The 21,794-nt window shown below is 44.0% G+C and overlaps 1 protein-coding gene and 1 long non-coding RNA gene across 2 annotated transcripts; both read right to left on the minus strand.

Annotated features, from left to right (window-relative positions):
- Nucleotides 1–11,094: 11,094 nt before the first annotated feature.
- On the minus strand, nucleotides 11,095–15,708 carry LOC117835574 (26S proteasome non-ATPase regulatory subunit 4 homolog). Its single transcript, XM_072291080.1, has 10 exons — nucleotides 15,537–15,708; nucleotides 15,315–15,428; nucleotides 15,072–15,183; nucleotides 13,995–14,300; nucleotides 13,710–13,919; nucleotides 13,423–13,633; nucleotides 12,697–12,811; nucleotides 12,274–12,371; nucleotides 12,091–12,168; nucleotides 11,095–11,554 (listed from the first exon to the last, which is right to left on the minus strand). The coding sequence occupies exons 4-10, from the start codon at nucleotides 14,126–14,128 to the stop codon at nucleotides 11,486–11,488; spliced, it is 915 nt and encodes a 304-aa protein (XP_072147181.1). The 5' UTR covers nucleotides 14,129–14,300; nucleotides 15,072–15,183; nucleotides 15,315–15,428; nucleotides 15,537–15,708; the 3' UTR covers nucleotides 11,095–11,485.
- An 843-nt stretch (nucleotides 15,709–16,551) lies between these two features.
- Nucleotides 16,552–20,812, minus strand: LOC117835575 (uncharacterized). The gene is made up of 2 exons (XR_004635952.1): nucleotides 18,684–20,812; nucleotides 16,552–16,990 (listed from the first exon to the last, which is right to left on the minus strand). It is a non-coding gene; the product is annotated as an uncharacterized lncRNA (long non-coding RNA).
- Nucleotides 20,813–21,794: the final 982 nt, after the last annotated feature.

Here is a 21,794-nt window from a genome sequence, read left to right on the forward strand (position 1 = left end):
ATTAAGCTCTTGGTGACTTAGGTCCCGGTTCTGGCCTCGTGGATGGGTCGTTAACTCCTTGGGTGCTTCCGTGTTGACTAGTCAGTTTTGGCTAAGGTGGGTAATGGCTTTGTTAGGATCCGCACCGGCACTAAGGTGATCGTGCTGCGGTACCCTACTTGTGGGAAAAGTGTACAACCTCTGTTGAGTTAAAACCTATTCAGGTAGCCGTGTTCATGGCATTGGACGAGTTACGGCTTGGTCACATAACTAGTATTTGGAGATGGTTGGTTTTTATGGCGTGTGTTAGATTTTGGAAGTGTCCGGCAGTTGTGCCGTGCGCTACGGTGGACGGGGAGTCCGGTAGCGATAAAACTTGGATCCTTTGTGTAGGATGAACCCCACTTAATGTTTTGGTTACTAAATAAAATACTTTGTGAAAACTCTTTGAAAATGAACCCATGCATGTGTTGAAAATCTAGCTTTATTGCAAATGAACCTTAACCTTATCCTTGTTATATCCTGTGCATATTCTTGCTGTATCCCCCTCCGTGGATGGGGTTGGACTTGTTGAGTACCTTTGTACTCACCCCTGTTTTGTTGCTTCAGAGGAGGATCCGGACTACGTCACCGAGGATCTCGAGTAGGAGGTTGCGTCTGCACCCAACGATGCCTGCGGTGTTGGCCCTTTTGCAGGATGCTTCCACTGACGCATAGTTCCGATTGCAGCCCGGAGTTCGACTGGACTGCAACTTTGATTTGTATTGTTATGGCTTTAGTTTTGCTTTGGGTGTGGCTTGTCCGCCCGCTCCTTCGGAAGCTGTACTATTTCTGAACTATCTGTTTAATAAATGTGTTATCAGCCTCCTGGGACTGATAATTGGATCACATTTAGTCTCTACTTATGTGGGGACGCTTCACATCTCAAAGCACCAGCTCAGCCTCATCCACGCACACGATGTTGCAGCCACATCACGGCAAACCCCGCCACGATCTACCCATTCCGGCCTTGCCTCGCCGCACTGACAAGCGCACCAAAAATCGCCTCGCCAAACAATGTCACCGGAGCCCTTCACCCTCGCCCAAAACTGCCTCCCCTAGCTCCCCACTCGCGCGCTAGAGCACCAGGGCAGTGTCAGCGCGATGCCACCATTAGTGGCCGGCGAGCCTATCCGCTTGCCCCCGAGCTCATCCGTGAGCTCGAGCACACCCGCTTGCACCTCCCGGGGCTATAAATAGCCCCTCCACCCCACCTCCTCACCACGCACCACCTCTTCCCCCTCCCTCACCGGAATACGAGCTGAGCTCACCCCTCCACCCGCCGCTGCATCCTTTCCCCAAGGATCGGGCCGGGTTGAAGTCGAGACCGCCGTGGGCTCCTAGCAATCCTCCTTCCCAGCGCTACTGCGCCGCTCCGCCGATTGCTCTGCACGAGCCCACCGCTGCCGCTCAACCCTATCGCTGCTGCACACTGCTGGCTTCACTCCGGCCGCCACACTGCCCATAGAACCACTCCATGTAGCCTCATTATGCTGCCCAAACTCCTACTCGAGCCTCATGCAATAACCACCTAGCAATTGCAACACCATGGAAGATTATTGCAACCTAGAACAACCATGGCAATAGTTACAAGCAAAAGCAACCAAATCCAATATAGTTGCAATAACAACAAGTAATTGCAACAGAAATCAATACTAATGCAACTCCAAAGCGCCATGGCAATAATGCCAACTAACTGCAACACAATTCTAAATTAGTTGCAGTAGCAAACACCTATTGCAATGGCTAATCACAAACATTGCAACACATTTAGTCCGTTGCATTATAGGCGCATATTGCAACCATTTTACAAAAAGGTTGGGATACGACCCCCTATTGCTACCAAATTAGTGGTGTTGCAATGATGTGGCGTGGCATTAGGGGGAAAACCTTGTAGTGTATTGAGATTGCTTGACCACTATGCTGCATTGAGTAAAAAGATGAACAAGGATGATGATTAATATTGAGGCTTGATTAAATTGCTTATTCTACCATGCTTGCTTAGAATAGATACTTATCTAGAATGGTTAATCAACTAGAATTTGATGCTAAAACTTAAAAGTAAGAACCCACTTTAGAAGCTTTTGGGAAAAACAACCCCTCAGCCAAAAAGCCTTGCATGTCTAGGAGTCGGTGGACTAGATACCACCTGTCAGGTAAGTCTTGTAGAGTATTAGTATACTCACCCTTACTTGTGGCTTTATTTTTAGGTAATGAAATTGATGAAATGGTTACTAGTGTGACTTAGCCATACCAGCTCCCTCCAGGATGGACGGTTCAGTGAGACACGTCCTCGGCGGGCGAGAACCATGGTGAGTGATATCATGGACGGCTTCACCATGATGTCATGTATCGTTGCTAGATTATCATTTCTTCCCGCTGCACTTGAACTCTGAACCACTTTATGAATTTGAACTCGGTTTGTAATAAATAAATATGGACCTCTATGATGTTTTCATCTGGATTGTGGTAATATCTGGGCTCATCTAAGTATGAGTATTTGTATCCTTGTTCCGATCTCAAATACATGGTTGTATCGGGTGAAACCCGACAGACTGCCATCTAGATCCGATTTAAGTGTGTGATCGCATTTAAGGTGATGTTTAGCACACTTAAGCCGGGTTAATTTGGGTGGTTTTGCCACATCCTGCAGCCAAGTGAACTCAGATTTCTTCAGCTCCTCTATTTCATCCTCATCCACTTCTTCCATGTCGTACCGATCATATGGATCAATGAAGCTTGGCTGTTGCGAAGGTGGCACAACATCGAAAGTTCGCTTGACCAGCCATCCTCCTACATACACTTACCAACATAACTCAAAATGATAAGCAATGACCACAAGCAATGATAGTAACCTATAAACAAGATGCGAAAGCTATGAGCTCACCTCTCACAGGGTGCAAAACCAAATAGGTCATCTAGCACAACCACTAAACAATGCGTGTAAGATGAAGAGCCGATGAGCAAAGGCCTTGGGGGCACGCCTATTTATTGAAGCACCATGACTGATGAACAACGCAGTGCACCTTCTCCCAGCTCACGTCTCACGAGATTACAGTAGCAATGAAAATACATGGGATACTCGGAATACGCAGGCCTACACTGATCAGGAATCCTACCACAAGTATAGGGCGGAATATGCAGGCTTTCGTTCATGGGTAGGCATGCGAAATATTCAGCGGGTACACGAGTGCGCTTTGGTCAAGATAAAAATAAGGAAAATCCTAACATCCACATGAGTTAAAAAAACAGACATGTAGGCATTATAGTTGGAGGAAGCAGTTGTTCCCCTTTGTGGTCAGCGACTGGAAACGCACCCAGGTTCACTGAAGCATGGGCCTCTTCCAGATATTCATCTCCCGCCTATGTTGTATGCAACATGAAATGCACCCAGCTTCACTAACAAATGGTTCCGATAAGAGCGCACAATTTTGTCAGTGACCCCGCAACAAGTGTTGCTTACCAAATTTTCATTTTGCCCCCAGGAACTTGAAAGCGGGATCTTCAAATCCTATATTCCCTCACCTTCCCCCAAATAATAAAAACATGGCTACCGCAGTGCCCCTCCAAATTTCCGCCTTGTATTTCCAAAATTAGCACTCTCCTCTTTGTTGGCTATAAAGTCCAACTAGATTTGTGGTGGAGGCTGACCTCGGCGATCGAAGGGTACCTTAGCGGTGGTGGCAAACTCCACGGGCGGCGAGCATCAAGGTGCGGCATGGTCGGCGGCACTCTTGGAGGAACATCTCAGCATCCTTGTAGCGGCTGCACCCATGCTTGCGCAGCTGAGCAGTTGAGCGAGGATGTCGCGCAAGCACCGGCTGCCCCGTCCAACCATGTGCCACTGCATCCTCGAGCTCCACAAGTGAGAATCTCATTTCTTTTCTCTGTAGTCCCCTCCAATTTTCTGAATCTACATCTGCTTCATTGGAGAGCAGCGGAGCCTAGTTACACCTAAATGTGGCCACGGCCCCCATACTACTGGAGTATTCAAAAAGTATATTTCTTAGTGTATTGTGTTAGATTTGATATTCTTCTCTTACCTTGGCCACTCTAGATCTATCTGCAAGGCCGACATCTGCATTTCTATGATCATGGTATATTATGTTCCTTATATCTAAGACAACTGACCAAATACTTATTGTGTAAGGCTGAGTACCACGTTCCTACATTGCTGAAATTCAATCACATGTCATGGTATGTAAATAAACAAGTGATTATCCTACTCTTGTGTTCTTTACTTTATTCAGTTGCTTTGTTTAAGATTGACATTTGACTTCTGCTTCTTTCATTTGTAGGCTGAAATACTGAAAACAATCCTTGGAGTTGCAGTACCAAATTCTGGTCCTCATGATTTACAGTCAAGTCCCTTCCTTGATTATAGGCCATGCAGCCAGCCTCAGCTACAAGCTCAAGATCTGAAATTTCTTTGGGAGGGCTACAAGAAGCTGCATAACTAAGATAACAAGTTGTTGAATAGGAGCAATTGTTGAGCATCTTGAAGATGAAGGCACAAGCTTCAGATGCAGCAATGAAAATGCAATCTGAGGAGATTGAGAGTTTGAAGAAAGCAGTAAGAGAAACTGAGTACCTCATTCATCTACTACTAAACTTTAGAGGGTAAGGTCAATGTGTTTCTTAGGCATCTGCTCATATCCTCCCAGCTGCTTGTGCTGGTTTGTGAGTATTGTGGTTTGTGCTCAATGTGTTTCTAGTCCAGCTTTGTTCTTGGTTAGAGAGATATCATGTATAGTGGTTTGTGATCTCTTAGGGACAATGCTTGTGCTTGTTCTTTGGTCATGAATAATAATATGTGAAGTGTGATGAGAAATATTTATTTGTATGTGTGGTATGGAAAGATTATTTGTGCTGTCAATTACCGAATTGATTTGTATGTAATATTAAATTAGATTATATTTTAATTAAGCGCTACCTAGGCTACACCCAAAAATAACTAGGCCCAAAATTTCATGGGCTCACCCCCTCGGCCCATTATTTTGTGGGCATAAACAAAGTTATAACACCAACAAATGTTCTGCTAAATCCATTAAGAATTGGACCTAAACAAAGTTATGACATCAGCATATGTTGCCCATGATCCAACAAGAATTGGGCCTAAACAAGTTATGATGTCAGCAATTATTGGACTCGGTCCAATAAGAATTGGGCCTAAATCAATCTATGATGACAACAATTATTGGGCTCGGCACAACAAGAATTGGGCCTAAATCAATATACGACGACAGCAATTATTGGGCTCAGTCCAACAAGAACTGGGCCTAATTCAATCAATGACAAAACAGTTCATCACAACCATCATGCCACATCAGACTATGGTCCGACATGACATGCCAGTTTATGACAACTTATGGGATGAATTTTCATTCTTCATTATCTTAGTGACGCACTGAAATAAGGAACATCACTAGTCGCGGTTTATGATGCTCAACTAATGACGAAGGGTTTTCGTCACTGCCGCGTCATAAATTATGGTTTATGACGCAAAAAACACATTTATGACACTTTTTGGTTCGTCACTAGTCGGAAGATTTCTTGTAGTGCAAAGAAGGAAAGCTTTGATCATTCTTTTATTAGGAAATTGGCACCTAAGTGATTCAACAAGTTTGCTTTCTCTCCCTCAATAGGTGCTTCACGGGAATACTTGTAGGATGGAACAATGCTCTATTCGAAGGGGAACTGTTGGACTACCTACGCTTTGTATTGTCTGTTAAATTCACCTCCAAACTTGATGGCAACTCATGGAATCTTATCACGGTTTATGGACCCTAGCAAGGCCTAGAGAGGGATGAATTTGGTGCATGTCTAAATGATCTATTAATATCTGACAATGAAAACTGGATGATCATAGGAGATTTTAACTTCTACATCTAAAGAGATCTCAGTGATAGAAAAAAAAACAGGGGGAGACATAAATGACATTTCTCTATTCAACTCTATAATCAGCAACCTGGTCATTCAAGAAATCCCTCTAAAGGGTAGGAGGTTTAGTAATATGCAAGAAGACCCCTTGCGAGAACAATTGGACTGATGTTTCACCTCGGCAAACTGGATTAACTCATATCCTAGCACTTTGATGTTGCCTCTCGCCAAACCTATCTCTGACCACACTCCTTGTATAGTTCAGATTGGAACACATATACCAAGAGTCACAATATTCAGGTTTGAGATTTTTTGGTTAGATGTCCCTAGCTTTATGGATCTTGTCCAGAATGCTTGGAATACAAATGTTAGAGCTACTAACAGTGCAACAAGACTAACTTCCAAGCTGAAACTACTTCAAAGAGCACTCAAGGAATGGAGCAAGACTCTACGACATCTATCAAATCTTATCAAGGAGTGCAACAATATACTTGCTGTCCTGGACAGACTTGAAGAGCAAAGACTTCAGAATAATACTAAAGGAACACATTATCAAGCTACTCAAATTTCAGAAGGAATACTGGAGGAAAAGATACACTATTAGGTGGACCAAATTTGGTGATGAAATTACAAAAAAAAATTCATGTTGTAGCAACAGAAAGGTACAGACAGAACACAATAACCAGTCTAGATACAGTAGATGGAAGACAAATCACAGATCACTTTGAAAAGGCATCTCTTCTCTAGGAAATTTACAAGAGCAGGATGGGAACTACTTCTAATCCTACAATGCATCTGGACCTCGAGTACCTTATACCTAGACATGATAACCTACAACAATTATCTGATCCTATTAAAAAAGAGGAAATTGACAAGGTAGTGGCACAAATGCCCACTGATAAATCCCCTAGGCTAGATGGCTTCAATGGACTATTCTTCAAGAGATGCTGGTATATAATCAAGGATGACATTTACAGTCTCTGTGAGGAGTTATTTGCTGGACAACTGAACTTAAAAGCTATCAACAGTTCCTTCATCACCTTGATACCCAAATGCAATAACCCAACAACAGTTAATGACTTCAGGCCAATTTTTCTTATGAATTCTGTTCTGAAGCTCCTAACAAAGATCATGGTAGACAGACTACAGAGGAAGATTATTCCTATTGTTCACTAGAATCAATATGGATTTATAAAGAATAGAACAATTCAAGATTGCCTTACATGGGCATTTGAATACATACACCAATGCCAACAATCAAAGAGAGAAATCATTATCCTGAAGTTAGACTTTGAGAAAGCATTTGACACTGTTGAACATAACACCATCCTCAGCATGATGAAGCATCTTGGTTTTAGTGACATGTGGTGTGATTGGGTCGGAAGGATCTTAGATTCTGGGACATCCTCAATTCTTCTTAATGGCGTCCCAGGAAAAAGAATTTCACTGCAAGAGGGGGGTCAGACAAGGGGACCCCCTCTCACCACTCCTTTTTGTCATTGTAGCTGACTTGCTGCAATACATTATTAACAAGGCTCACACTCAGAGCATATTCAGCCTCCCAATCCCCTACGCAGCCACATATGATTTTCCAGTTCTACAGTATGCAGATGACACTGTCCCAATCATGAGGACCTTAGAAATGTAATTGTTTTCTCTCAAAGGAATTCTGGAAGGCTTTTCACAATCCACTAGACTAAGAGTGAACTACCACAAATCATGTCTAGTCCCCTTAAATCTCAGCATGGAAAAGGCTACTAGCTTGGCTAGAGTATTTGGATGTAATCTTGGCAGCCTTCCCTTTACATATCTTGGGCTGCCTTTGGGCACCACTAGACCAAAAGTTACAGATCTTCCTCCCCTAATGAATCAAATGGAAAGAAGACTCTCTACCACTGTTACTTTCCTCAGATTAGCTAGCAAAGTTGAACTAATCAAATCGGTATTCACTACTCTACCTACCTACATTATGTGCACCTTAAAAATTCCCCTAGGGGCAGTTGATAATATGGATAGAGCTTGAAGGGATTGCCTTTGGAGAGGACCAAACATGAATGATAAGAAGAAGTCCTTGTAGTATGGCCGAGATGCTTAAGCCAAAGTCCAAGGGAGGATTGGGAGTCAACAACTTGAGAAAGCAAAATGATGCACTGATAATGAAGCACCTTGATAAATTCTATAACAAAAAAGACATGTCCTGGTGTCGTTGTCGAGATTTGCGGATCAAGACTATGGCTAGTAAATTTATTTTATGCGCGTAAGGCTTCGGATGGTGGCGTGGGAAGACACGGGGTTAGATTGGTTCGGGCAAGGAAAGCCCTACATCCAATATGAGGAGCTGCTCGTGTTGCCCATGCGGGGTCTGCAGTAGGGGTTACAAACAGGCGAGAGAGGGAGCCGGTCCCAAGTCTCTTGGGTGTGCACTGATGCTCTAGAGGCGAGTGTGTGGGTTCTGTTGGCTTCAGAGTCCCCCTATCTTAGGGCCCCCGGTTCTCCTTTTATAGCGTAAGGAGAGCTCAAGGTTACAGATGAGCCAGGTGTGAGGAGAAGTAAGAGAGATAAGCTAAGTGAAGTAAAGTACAAGGAGAAGGACCAAGTCCCCGGGTCACCGCCTCCTGCTCCAGCCTTCGGCTCCTGTCAGCGCGTCCACCGGAGGAGGGCGGCCATCTTTGGATCTTGTCGACGATCTTCCTGGCGACCGCTGCCGCCAAGCGTGATGATGGTGTTCGGTCGTGGCAACTATGCACGTTGGGAGAGACGGCTGACCCCTGTTGTCCTGCTTGCAGCCCGTGGGACACGGACGTCGCGTCCCTGTCGCCGGATACGCGGGGCACGAGAATGGGCGGAGCTCTCTCCTGTGCCAGGCGGCGCATGTCATGAGTGCCCTATGGCGAATCAGGGGGTTTCGCGGCCACTGTAGCCTGTGCGGTCGTGGCTATAGTGTTATGCTCGGGTACTTGTGGTGGGTCACGTCGAGGGGCGCGGACGCCTTTCTGCGCGCCAGAGCCGCGGTGCATTTATGGCAAGATCAGTGGGGGGCCCACGAGATCCGCGCCCTCGTCCGCCGATCTGCGCCCAAGGCGGATACTTATCTTTTGGGCCCGGATGAGTCCGACCCCGTACGCCCGGGGTCGGGCGAGGCGGAGTCTTGTGGCGAGGGGTCGGGCGCTCCCAACCCTGGGACCGCGGGTCGGGCGAGGCGGAGTTCTGCCATCGAGGGGTCGGGAGTGTCCGACCCCGGGGTCCTAGGTCGGGCGAGACGGAGTAGGATGTTCTCTGCCTCTGCTTGGTTGGCGGTAATTGTTATTACCGCAGGTGGACCTGGGCCTTCATGATTGTTGCTTTAAGGGGTATTAGGAGGTCGTTAATACTTCCCCCCAACACCTGGGTAAAGTTGAAACCTACTACACAAATGGAGAAGTCCCACACACAGCAGGTGAAGTTGGGTCCTTCTGGTGGAAAGACATTCTAAAACTCTATGATCAGTTCAGAGGGGTAGCAACATGTACAGTTGGTGATGGTAAGTCTGTTCTCTTCTGGTTGGATGTTTGGAATGACAAATTGTTGAAGAATTCCTTCCCAAGACTGTTCACATTTGCAAAGAACACGCACGTAACAGTAGTAGATTTCTTGCAAAATAGTTCTATAAAAGAATAGTTTCACATAGTGCTATCTCAAGAAGCCTTTCAAGAATACCAAGAATTGCAAGGCATCATCTAAAGGATTCAAGTGCAAGGAGAAACGTGTGACTTCTGGCACTATATATGGGGATCTAGTACCTACTCCTCCAAGCAGTTCTATAATTTCCCATTAGAACATAAGACCACCCTCTCCATTCATATGGATCTAGAAGTTCAAGTGTAGCAACAAACTTGAGCCATTTTATGGCTCCTCTTGATGGATAGACTGAATACAAGAAACCTTCTAAAATGGAAAAACTTCATGGTCAATGGTGGCAACTATAATTGTGTAATGTGCAGCAACAATGTGGAGGAAACTGCATATCACTTATTCTTCACCTGCAGCTTCAGTTCAGCCTGCTGGGGTAAAATTGACCTCCAATGGCACCTTAACCTCCCATTCTACAGGATGTTCAAGACTGCAAAAGATATGTCTCAAAAACCTTTCTTCATGGCGATCTTTATCATAGCTGCTTGGCATATCTGGAAGCAAAGGAATGCACTAATTTTTTAAGGAAAACGTCCATCCATAAGTAAATTTCCTAGGTATCACACTTTGTGGATGAGGCCAGACTTCAGGCTTACAAAATCAAAGAAAGCAATAGAAAATCTTTCCTTATCTGGGTTAATTTAATTTAGCTTAGCTTGTATAGCTCTCTCTTGATGTTTTTCCTTTTAGGGTACTTTTATGCCCATTTTATTTTCTCCCTGTATAGATTCTTCTTCCTTTTTAATATATTTTATCACAGTGGGATCTCCCCCGCTGTATAGTTTTCAAAAAAAAAAGTTACTTTTGTGCCCATTTTATTTTCTCCCTATACAGATTCTTCTTCCTTTTTAATATATTTTATCTCAGTGGGGCCTCCCGCTGTATAGTTTTCAAAAAAAAAAGGCCTAGCGTTTTCTTGACCATGATATATACACATCCCACCTCCTACTGTTGTTGACGGGACCACTATTCTTATTAAAAGTCACAGCCTCGCTGTTGATGGAATTCCTATAATAAATAAGAAATAAATCTATAAAAAATATAAACACTTATACTTAGTCAAGAGCTCGAATCTGCATGTACTCCATCTCCCAGTTCCTTCGTTCTCACTATGACAAAGACTCGATCAAAGTCGGATTAGATCTAAGCATTTTGCAAGTCAGACCGGGTCCAAACTCATCTTGAAAAAAGATCTGGTCATGGGCAAGCATTGGACTGGGCCTGGTTGGGGCTCGGGCTGCCTTATTCATTTTTGCTCAAAAATAAAACACCAACTTGGGCTTTTCTTTTCAGCCTTGTTCAAAAAATACACATATCCGCTGTTCCATTTTTGTTCAAAAATAAATAATAGTCTCCAGCCTTGTTCAAAAAATACACATACCCGCTATTCCGTTTTTTGTTCAAAAATAAATAATAGTCTCTGTCCCCCGCTATGGGCCAGGCTTAGCCTGGCAGGCTTGTGCCGGGCCAAATTTGCTCAGACGCTTTGCTTTTTGTTATCATATACATCAACAACTTCCACATTCGTCAGTTCTAATGTTGCCTCTCTCATAACAGTTTGTATTCATAATGTTCTACGGCGTGTTCTCTAATTCAGAAAGGCCAGACATCCTATGTGTACAGCAATGTAATGTAACTTCGCTCCCAGCAGAGACTACCCTATGCTCTGCATCAGTGGTCATGGTAAACCTCAACAAACGGTTAGGTCCACATTGATCAATTTTCGAGACCACCACTTCCATCTTGAAGCTAGATCCACTATACACCCAGAATGGAAAACCCCGGAAATCATCGGGCACATACTTACAGTTGCACCGCACAGCTGCGCGGGCACGATGGGGAGTTTTCAGTCGAATCTCACAATGTAGCTTGCAAGGGGCTAGCAATTGACTCGTCACCTTCAGGTTCATCTTTCTTCTCAGCCCACACGCTTCTTTTGTTGCTTCTTGTGTTGCTTCTTTTTTTGCTTCTTGCGTTGCTTCTTTGCCTGCACCAATTGAAGAAGCCGTGTCATCGCTTCACCACCGAGATTTTAAGAACACCATGAAAGGAACATGCAAATTGTATAATGAACAAATATATTAGTGGCTACTGCAAAAGAAACATATATTTTTGGCCAAGAAAGGAAAACTACCATCTTATAGGCATGAAACACTCCAGAATGCATAGAGTTCAGCTAGAGAATAATAATCCTTTTCTATTGAGCAAGGCAAAATAAAATCCTTATGGGCCCTCGGTCATGGACAAGTGTTACTCATACAGAAGGAAACTGTTGTCAAAACTTCAGTGCATTAGCTAAAATTTAAATATTGTTTAAAGATCACCGCAAGAAATTACTTACTACACTACTGTTAAAAAATGCAAATTAGGTGATTTTTAGAGCTGATCCTAAGAATGCAGCAAGAAGAAATTGAGATCCATTTTTCAGATGAGAAATGCGCTAATGAATCAAAAGCGCATGATCACTAGTTTTCCATCAAGGTTGCCAACAAGCTGAGCCCTTCTAAGAAAAGAAAAACATACCTCGCTTGTGCCAATCAATAGTTCATGCCATTCCTGCAGATCCTTGTTAGATAGATTGTTAAGGTCGACACCAGGAAGCTGCAAAAAAAATTATGAAGTGTTTATTGGTATATCAATATAGTTGGTCCTGGTATTAGAATAAGCATAATGGTTACTGAAAGAATATCAAGTCCAAGGCCTTACTGCATAAGTGACAGATTGCGCAAATGGTTGGTTGTCAAACAATTCACTCATGTCAGACTGAGTGCCAGTTTCTTCTTCCTGAACAGACATCTGAAGAACTGCATGGCATAGAACATAAGAATCAAACTAATCACTGACAAAATGTGAGTATCATGGTGCATTGTATAACCTTGCTTCTTGGTAGTACACAATAATGGAATTCACCTTTCAGGAAAAAAACCAAACTAGTGGAACTCCATTTTGTATAAGTGGGTCAACCACTGAAGGATGGATAAGGACAATGACTTTTTTAACTCACTATTTCCAAATATTTGTAAGCTTAAATCTTACATTTTGTTCACAAATATTTGGAGCCCTTTTAATCACTGGGTGACGATAAAATATGAAGATATAGATAGATGTTGTAGCAACCCAATTACTGACCTAAAGCCACCTCATCAACATCAAACAGTTCGTCATCAGCAGCATGTAAAGCTCTATGGTTACCATATTCTATCAACATCTCATTAGCTTGTTGCAATAGCTGATCCTCCTCATCCTGTATTTACAACAATACTATTGATTTTCCTCATGATCAACTATAAGAATAAAAAATTCCTTAATCATTCAGATGGTGTCAAAAGGATGGTTATCCTGAAATCTGATCAGTCTAAAAGAAATAATAGAACTTGGATATTGCAAAAAGAAAGTTGCATGAGTATATAAATTCCACATGTTCGGATCAAATGCTTTAGACTGATAACACAGCATGGCCTTAGCTTATGGCATAAAAGCTTAATGAAGCATTTATATTAACATTGCAATGGTCAATTAACAACTTTGTTGAGGAATATGCCACATTATTTTAAAATAGCTTTGACTTGTCACTTCTCTATGCTAACAGGACTGCCAAGAATTCTTATCCAATGAATGTTCATCAAATAGTTTGGATATATGAAGCCATTGAACAAAACAAACGAGTCTTTCCTTCCCAAATCTAATGAACATTGAAATAAACACACATAGCAGAAAAGTCTATCCTCTGGTGACCTGAACTATGATCAAAGGCGGAGAGTACCTTCTGGCTGAGGTGGTCCCACAGCAGATAGTTTTACTCGACATGCAGAACAAAAGATACAGATTGCATTAGTTGACTGACACTAAACATACCTTCTGCAGATTTCTTTTATCATCAGTACAAAGATTTGGTTCAGATTCCGCCTCAACCATAACAGTGTCATCATTGGAGGTTGAAGATTGCCTTTGGTCTATGCTCTGAAGTGCTAGGGCCAGCTCTGGGTCCACACCAAATTCGAAACCAGACGCTCCACTGGCTACAGAACCAAAACCACTTTCATTGCCTTGTGCTAATATTGGTGAACTGTAGGAGGACAGAGCTATTAGAGATAAGATGCTGATGCATCAGTTTAGAGCCTGATACCATAACATATGATTACCTGATGATGGCATCAGAAAGTAAATATTCTCCGGGAGGGACATGAATTATATGACTATTGCCTCCACTACTCACTGCAGCAACAAGAGCTTCTAGTTTCTCAGGCTTTTCATTGCCAGATTCACCAAAGTCAACAACATCAATAGCAATATTGTTCTTCTTCAGCCTTTTTCCGATTGCCTCTAGCGCATACTTATCATCTAGTACTGGGCTGTAAGGGAGAAATTTAGAACTTGAATGTAAAGTATGATCAGTAAAACAGCACTGATGCAACCTCAGACTATACCTGCCAATAAAAACAATTATTCTCTGCTGCTGCTGCTTGTTCTGCCGATTCTTGAGTGCAAGTTGAGCGACCTGGATAGCAACAGTTAAGTTTGCTTCACCACCAATTTCCAGCCCTGAACCCAAAAATAACATGGTGGAAGCAAATTTTCCATAAGTAGCATTTTGAACAATCAATTAGGGGCAGACAACATGATACAAAATATGATTCCTAGAAAGTTGTATTATCTGGTATCATCAGGAAGACAAGGTGATCCCAGCATCTTGTAATTCTCTTTATGTCAAACATATAGCACCGAAATACTTCCTGGATGCAGAAATGCTTACATATTAGGCTCCAATATTTTTCCTACAACATAACTGGAAAATAAATGATTCAAGGTGTTCATTTCAGGCCGTGTCGATGTACAAACTACAAAATAAAAGACACCGGAGGGGATAATTTCTTCACGATGGCATATTGTAATGAAATGGAATCGAACTATGACCACACCAACTAACTAGGTTAGCAAGTCAACCAAATTCAGAAATTGCAGTATCAACCAACCTGTAAGAATCTGTGAAGTGAGGATCACTAATGCCCACACGGAAGATATGAGCAGGAATCTAGTCCTCTAACTGAATGCAGGATGCTCATGATGCTTAAATTTCAGTATTCAATTATAACTACTACTCCCTCCGCCCCAAAGTGTAGGTCGTTTTGGCATTTCTAGGTTCATAGATTTCGCTATCTATCTAGATATATACTATGTCTAGATACATAGCAAAGGTTATGAATCTAAATATGTCAAAATGACCTACAATTTGGGACGGAGGGAGTACATATATAGATGGACAACAGTATGCATTGCCTTGTTGTACAAGCAGCATTGCAGTGATATTAACACTGTAACACCTCTTGCTCTTATACAACTAAAATGCCGGAAGCGTCACCTGTCTAAGGTTATAACTAACGCTGGTAGCTAGTCCACTGACAACATGTAGTCACATGACGCCATACAACTTGAATTTGATAGATTGGGCATCGAGCAACTTGCAGTTTGGGAATTATCGAATGACAAGTTGGGATTTCGCGTACCGTGCATGCTTGCGAGGACCTTGCCGACGTCATCGGTGGGCGTGACGATCACGTTGACGCCCGGGCCCGTGCCCGCCATGGCCAACACCCCCACCGTGCTCTCTGGGTTCGCCTGAGCGACCCAAATCCACCGCCCACCGAGAACAAACTCGTAAGACCCCGCGCCCCCAAAACCCTAGCGAACAACAGAGTAACAACCCGTGGCGGCGACGCACGCGCCCGGGCAAGGAAGAGAAGCGAGACCTGCATCTTGAGGTTGCACACGATGCCGACGGCATCGGACTGGTCCGCGAACCGCGACGGGCGATAGTCCCCGTTCCGCATCCACTCCGAGTTGTCGATGCAGATCATCGTCGCCTGCGATTGGATTTGGACCACCACCGAAACCGTCAGGAATGGTCAGAAATCGGTGGGCGTCAGCAGATTGGGGCAGGAAGAGGGGGATGGACGGGGAGGCGTACTGACCTCAAGCACCATGGCGGCGGCGGCGGAGATGGAAGCAGGGGAGCAGCCGGCGAGGCGGTGAAGTGGGTGGTGCGTTCTCGGAGACGAGCGATGGTGTTGCTTCGAAGCGTGAGGAGGGTGGAGTTGAGGAGACGGTTGGCGAGAGGAAGAGCTCGTTGCCTCGGCTCAACATGTCTCTGTCTGTTGGCCCAACACGTCTCCGCGTATATGGGCCCATATCATACATAACAAAGTTTCCTTCCCTCCATCCAAGCCAATGTCGCGCACTTGTAAATACCTGTCAGGCATTTGCTTTTCCGATTATTTAACAATCTATCTATTCACTCGTTGGCACAGCAGAAATTTGCCGCAAATGGTAGCAGCGAATCCAGCAGAGGCGAAGGCATTTGCGCGCATGTTCTCAACTACTCCCTCCATGCTAAATTGTAAGTTGTTTTAACTTTTTCAAGTGAATAGATGTTTGTATGCACCTAAATATAATATATGTCTATATACATATAAATACTTATGAATTTAGAAAAGTTAAAACAACCTACAATTTGAAACAGAGAGATTGTCAAAATTTACAGCAAAAGTGAACCCAGCCAAAACCACTCGTCAGTCCGGAGCAAAGCATTTGAAAGCGCCTTCAACTAGTCAAATTTTACTTTAAAAAGCAAGCCAAACCGCTCATCAGCTCGCAGCATGTTTCGTTTGCAACAAGCACATCAGCATTCTGCATTCCTGCTAGATTGCGAGAACTGCCACAGCTGCTCACCTTTGATAGGTAGCACAATGCTACTGGTCACAAAGACAAAAAAAAAAAAGTCAAGAACTCTTGCAAAAACAGAGATAGCAAATCATCTTACTTTTGCCTCAAAAATTGAAATACTGTGCATTATGGTAAATCGAAACCATGTGCACCAATAAATCCACCAAAATAAGAAACCAGATCATACACGACTAATCAATGATACCAACTGTTCTACATCTACCAAACGACAACAGGTGACATCACAGATTACCTTCCATCAACTAGGTCGAAAAAGTTAACTGGCCATCAGCAATTAACAGGCAAAAATTTAGCAGGGTCACAGTTAAGTACACAGCAGGTGTCAGCATAGAGAGGCCTTACACGCAAATGGTAAAAGTAATCAGCAGCTGGAAGTGTCCACAGAGCAACCACATATGCTGCCATCTTGAATGAAATAAACTTGAATTCTCAAAGCACACGGTACAGGTGTGAGGTGTCCATCTAGCACCTCCTTGGGCAGACATCGTGCCTGCATTAATTCTTACACAAATTAACACAGAACAAACTCGGCAGCTACTCCGACGGGCGACCGAAACCCTCACCACCTCCATGATATCTTCAGCAGGCGCAGATGCAAGTAGATTTAGATAATTAGATGTCACCTCCTGACCTGCAGATGCAGATGCTGCTCCAGCGTTCCCATTGTCACGTCCTGAAACACCTACAAGCACAGGAGGAAAACAAAGCAAGCATGCTTAATTAGACCAGCAAATGTGCGTATATTTCAGTACTCTCAATAACCCTCGTGAGGAAATAGTTGGTAGCAAGCATTCAGACTCAAGATAAAACTAGTTCACTCCATGCAAACAAAGCCAGCAACACAAATACTAATAACTAAAGAAAAATACAGATGAGTGCATTGGGTGGGAAATGAGCCTAGGCATTGACAGTTTTTCCCATTAACTTGCCAAAGAATACAAAATAGAACGGTATAAAGACTTATGACCTGGCAAGTGAACCTTGTAGCACATAGGGAAATTGAAACTTCATAAGATCACATAAAATTTAGTAAGACATCTACTAAAGTAAAAACTCCAAGGTGCGCAGGGCAATGTAAATCTTCATAAGATCACATAAAAATTTATTGTGCCAAAATACTAAACCCAAAAGGAGCAACACAGTTTAATTGATGACTCAACGATGCTGTGTCAGAAAAGGGAAGAGCACTTAATACAATAATCTCATGTTAATTGATTCCAATCTTATCCCAACATCTTCCTGCTTTCTCTGAATCGCCAGTTCTTCCTTGGTTCCTCACAGTCTCCTCCTCATCCTTAGTTCTACCAGTCACCAACTCAGCACCTTCGGACAAAGTTGCAATGAAGTCTGCCATTGAGCATTGACTGACTCATTCAATTCGCTGTTGTTAAGTGAGATTGTGCTTTGCAGAAAATGCAAGCACTGCTAGATAAGTAGAAAAGGTGTGGTCACAGAGCAGGGTTGTGATGTAGGCCACGCAGGACAGCGGAAGAGCGACATGAGCATTGAAAAGCATGCATGGGCATAGCAGCACAGCCAAGGGCACTATACACCAAACAAAGAGGTAAAACCATCATACGGGCTGAGGCACAGGTCTGTTGGACATAGCAGCATAGCCAACGTAGTGGTGAAGGTCTGGATAGCCTAGCAACGACAACTCGACAACTCAACGTGACGGGTGCTATTATACTTTTGACCCATGATAGTATAATACATAGGCATTTCCCTAGCAATTTAAAAAATTAAAAAAGAAGCTGTCACTAAAAAGTTATCACAGATGGAATGTTTTTGACCTGGCAAAAGACAGAAAGTTTTTTTTCTTTATTTATTTCTGTCAAAACACTGGACATCAAGCCATATTCGCAGTGGTTCAGACCAAGCAGAAACAAACTCATCAAAGAAGTATCAGTAGAGATAGTAAATGTTCCAATAAATAAATTTGAATCAGTGAAGTATGTTTAATAGTAATTTGAAAGCACCATTTAGATTGATGTTCATCAAATAAGCATACTGATGGTTAATACCTAGTGTCATGTTTGTTGCTGAGTTCCGGAAAGAAAAGCAACCTTTGTTAGTGTGGATTAAGAAAAAATTATGTTTGTTCCAATAGAAGTACAATCATTTATGCCTAGTTTCATGCCTACCAGTAATTCAGTATGTGGTTTCACAAATAAAAGTAGCATGTATACTAGATTACTAGTACATCTGATGATAACAAATCAATGAACTCGGGTAGAAAAATAAAATTTTGTTCTATGCTTAGTACATAGTAGAATGAAAAGTGATCCAATAACAACTTACTTCCATTTAGGACGTTAGGCATCAATAAACATAGAACAAAAACAAGTATAGGCAAAGTAAACAGATGTACACACCTGCGATATAAAAGCTTGTGTACGGAAAAAATAGTTAACAGAGACATCAGATTCAAACATCTTTTTGAACTGCATTGATTTGAGCTTGACTACAAAGACACCAGATATCATCCATAAGAATACCACATCTTCATCCTCAATAATCCCCAATATCATGATTGGATGCCTTATTGTGGTATGATTATTTGTAGATGGAAGAGTTGACACTGCCCCTGAAAGGTATGGTTCCAAATCAATGACCTTGTGAAGAACCCAACTTGTAGCACCCTCAGTATTGGTTTCCATGACCCAAAGCCACAGGAAGAACCCCTTCAAAGCAATCAGTCCAAGCCCCCCATCCACTGTCTTCATTACGTACGTGGACATTTCTCCTGCAGATATCATGTGTTTCGGGTGGACACTCGATGTGATATAACTCATGTGTGCAGCAATCAAATACGAGAATATGCTTTGGCTTCAGAAGCCAATATAAGACGTTCCTGATAAGGACACTTGGCCTGGGATAAACCATAGATCCATATGGAACAGAAGAAATCTCCAAGAAGTCCCAGTCCCCCTCTCTGATGAGTATTCATGGGCATAAGCAGCCATTCCATAGGTATATACCCAAACTATGAAGAAGGGGCAAGAGTGGTCATTGTGGCCAACTTTGCAAAACACTGCAGCTTGGCTCCCAGGCTCGATAGTTAACTCTAGCATGGGCACAAAGCGTTTTTCATTCGTTATGGGATCCCACGCTAGCATTCTTGTCCAAGTTGAGTTAACAAGGATAACACGACTGTGGCGGTAACTGAGGACCTGCCAGTACGGATCAGGCAGGGAGAAGGCTTTGGCTATGACGCGATTAGGAGCATCGCCGTAGGGAAGAAATCAAGGGATTCGAGTGGAGTTGGTGAAAACACCAAGCAGGGGAGGCGCGTGATGAAATTCATGAAAGCAGCGAAGGAACATAGGGCTAGTGATCAGGTGGCGCCAGTGCTTACAGACAAGTGAGGCATTAAGAATACAAGAAGGGTGTGAAGGGAGGCGAAGGAAAATCTCAATGATGATTTCATCTGCCAAAAGGCACATCAAGCTTGTGGGGTGCATGTCCTGCTCACTGATTGACTCATGCATGCCAATTGTATCTTGCTGTGAAAGTTGATTGGGCTTAAAACAGGAGAAGAGCAGGGCTAGAAAACGGCATACCATTTTTTCCATCGCCAGCAGGATGAGACAGCAACAAAATTGCTAATGTTTAAAGTGGTAGCAACTTGCGCAAATGATCCGTAAGACTTGACCCAATCTCCCAAATATAGATCGGATTATTTGGTCACATCGAGTGGATTCTGGAAGTTTCGCAAGGTGAAATGGCTCTGATAAAAGATTTAAGCAGCGGAAGAAGGAATGAAAGGGCTAGAACCTATAAGGAAGGAGGATGGTTGTGGATGAGCTCACCATCAAGGAATTCAGGATCCGGGATGGATGGAAGACAGGATTATCAAGGTGATAGGAAGTTGCATCAAAAACACAGGCCGATGTATCCGCGGGACATCTGGTGTTGGATCTTGCGATACTGGATGGGCACGAGTCGACGCCGACGCCGACGCCGCCGTCGCCCGCACAAAGGAGGACGGCGCCGCGGTCCCGCGGAAGGAGCGATTGTAGAAGGTCGCTGGCAAGGGGACGGCGCGGCGGCCAGCGAGGGGTTCCCAGACCATGAGGAGGCCCCACGAGGCGAACTGGCGAAGGACGAGCCGAGGAGGGCGCAGCCACGGCCGTCGCCGCGGCAGCATCCGAGGAAGTGCCAGCGGCCGGTGTTCGCGCGGAGGGAGAAGCGCTAGGGCGGGACGCGGTCGGGGGCCTCGCCCGAGGGTACGAGGCAGGGAGGGGCAGGAAGCTGCGGAAGAAGCCGAGGAGCGGAGGCGCCCGGCGGGAGCCGCGGAGGGAGTGGTAGCGGCGGAGGAAGCGCGGGTCGCAGACGAGGCGGCGCCGGTGCTAGCGGATGAGGGAGAGGCGAAGAGGGCAGAACGGGTCCGGCGGGAGGCGGCGGAGGACGCCTTGAGGGAGCGGCGGCGGAGGAGAAGCGGCGGGACGCGGGACGCCGCCGCGGCGCTTCGGAATGTCGGTCACGAGGCGTGAGGTACGGATTGAGCGGGCTGGGCTACTCAGCGCGTTTGGCGCGCCTCAGACTAGTGAAAAAAATAGCTTTGCCTCTAACTCCTCCGGTAGAGTAAATTAAATATCCACGTTACTCTTATAATTTTTTTATATTTTTTTCGTTTGTCTCTCTTTCTTTCCTATTTTTCTTTCTTTCTATTTTTCTTTATATTTACTTTACATTTCTTACCTCTCTTACTTCTCTAACCTTATCTGGTTCCCGAACCTCCTCCTACCTCTCACCCGCACCCCTACCTCTGATCCTGCCTCCTCCCACGTGCCTCCACCTCTGACCCCGCACCCCCGCCTCCCACCGGCGGACGCTGCCAATGCTGCGCCCCACTCGCAGCCGTCGCGAGCCATTTTGAGATGCACCGTTTGGCACGATTTCATCAAAAACTGCTCAAGAAGACGCTCGATAAGCCATGCCAAATGGGAGGCTAACTTTTAGAAAATTAGTTCATGATGGGCTGCATCATCTCCACTCCAGGACTCCACCTAAAGAATGTTCGTCATCTTCACTCCCAGGCATGGGGTACGGATTTTTGCATCACCATCTTAGGACCTATTTAGAATAAATGAATGTAAAACAAAGGAAAGGAAAAAAACACAAAAAAGCGATGGATATGTTTTGTGAAAATAGACGATAGGAAAAACGCAGAATAAACATAGGAAGAGGCGTTTGGAATGCAGTATTTATAACATAGGGTTCATGAAACACGAGGTATGATTAAACACTTGTTTGCTATTTTTTCAACTTACGTGATTGCAATATTGAATTTTAATTAGCGAACAACAAAGGTACGTGATTGCAAATCAAATTTTATATCTGATCCCGTAATGTAGGATCCACAGCCCAGTAAAATAGCTTGCCCAACCTTATCCTCTCATCGTATTGTCCCATCTTTGCAACTGCGAGCTGCAATTGTTGTTGCCTTCCCTTTCCGCGCAAAATTTGCATCGCATGGCGCA

This window comes from Setaria viridis, chromosome 9 (assembly GCF_005286985.2).
Source record: "Setaria viridis chromosome 9, Setaria_viridis_v4.0, whole genome shotgun sequence".
Classification (NCBI taxonomy): Eukaryota; Viridiplantae; Streptophyta; class Magnoliopsida; order Poales; family Poaceae; genus Setaria; species Setaria viridis.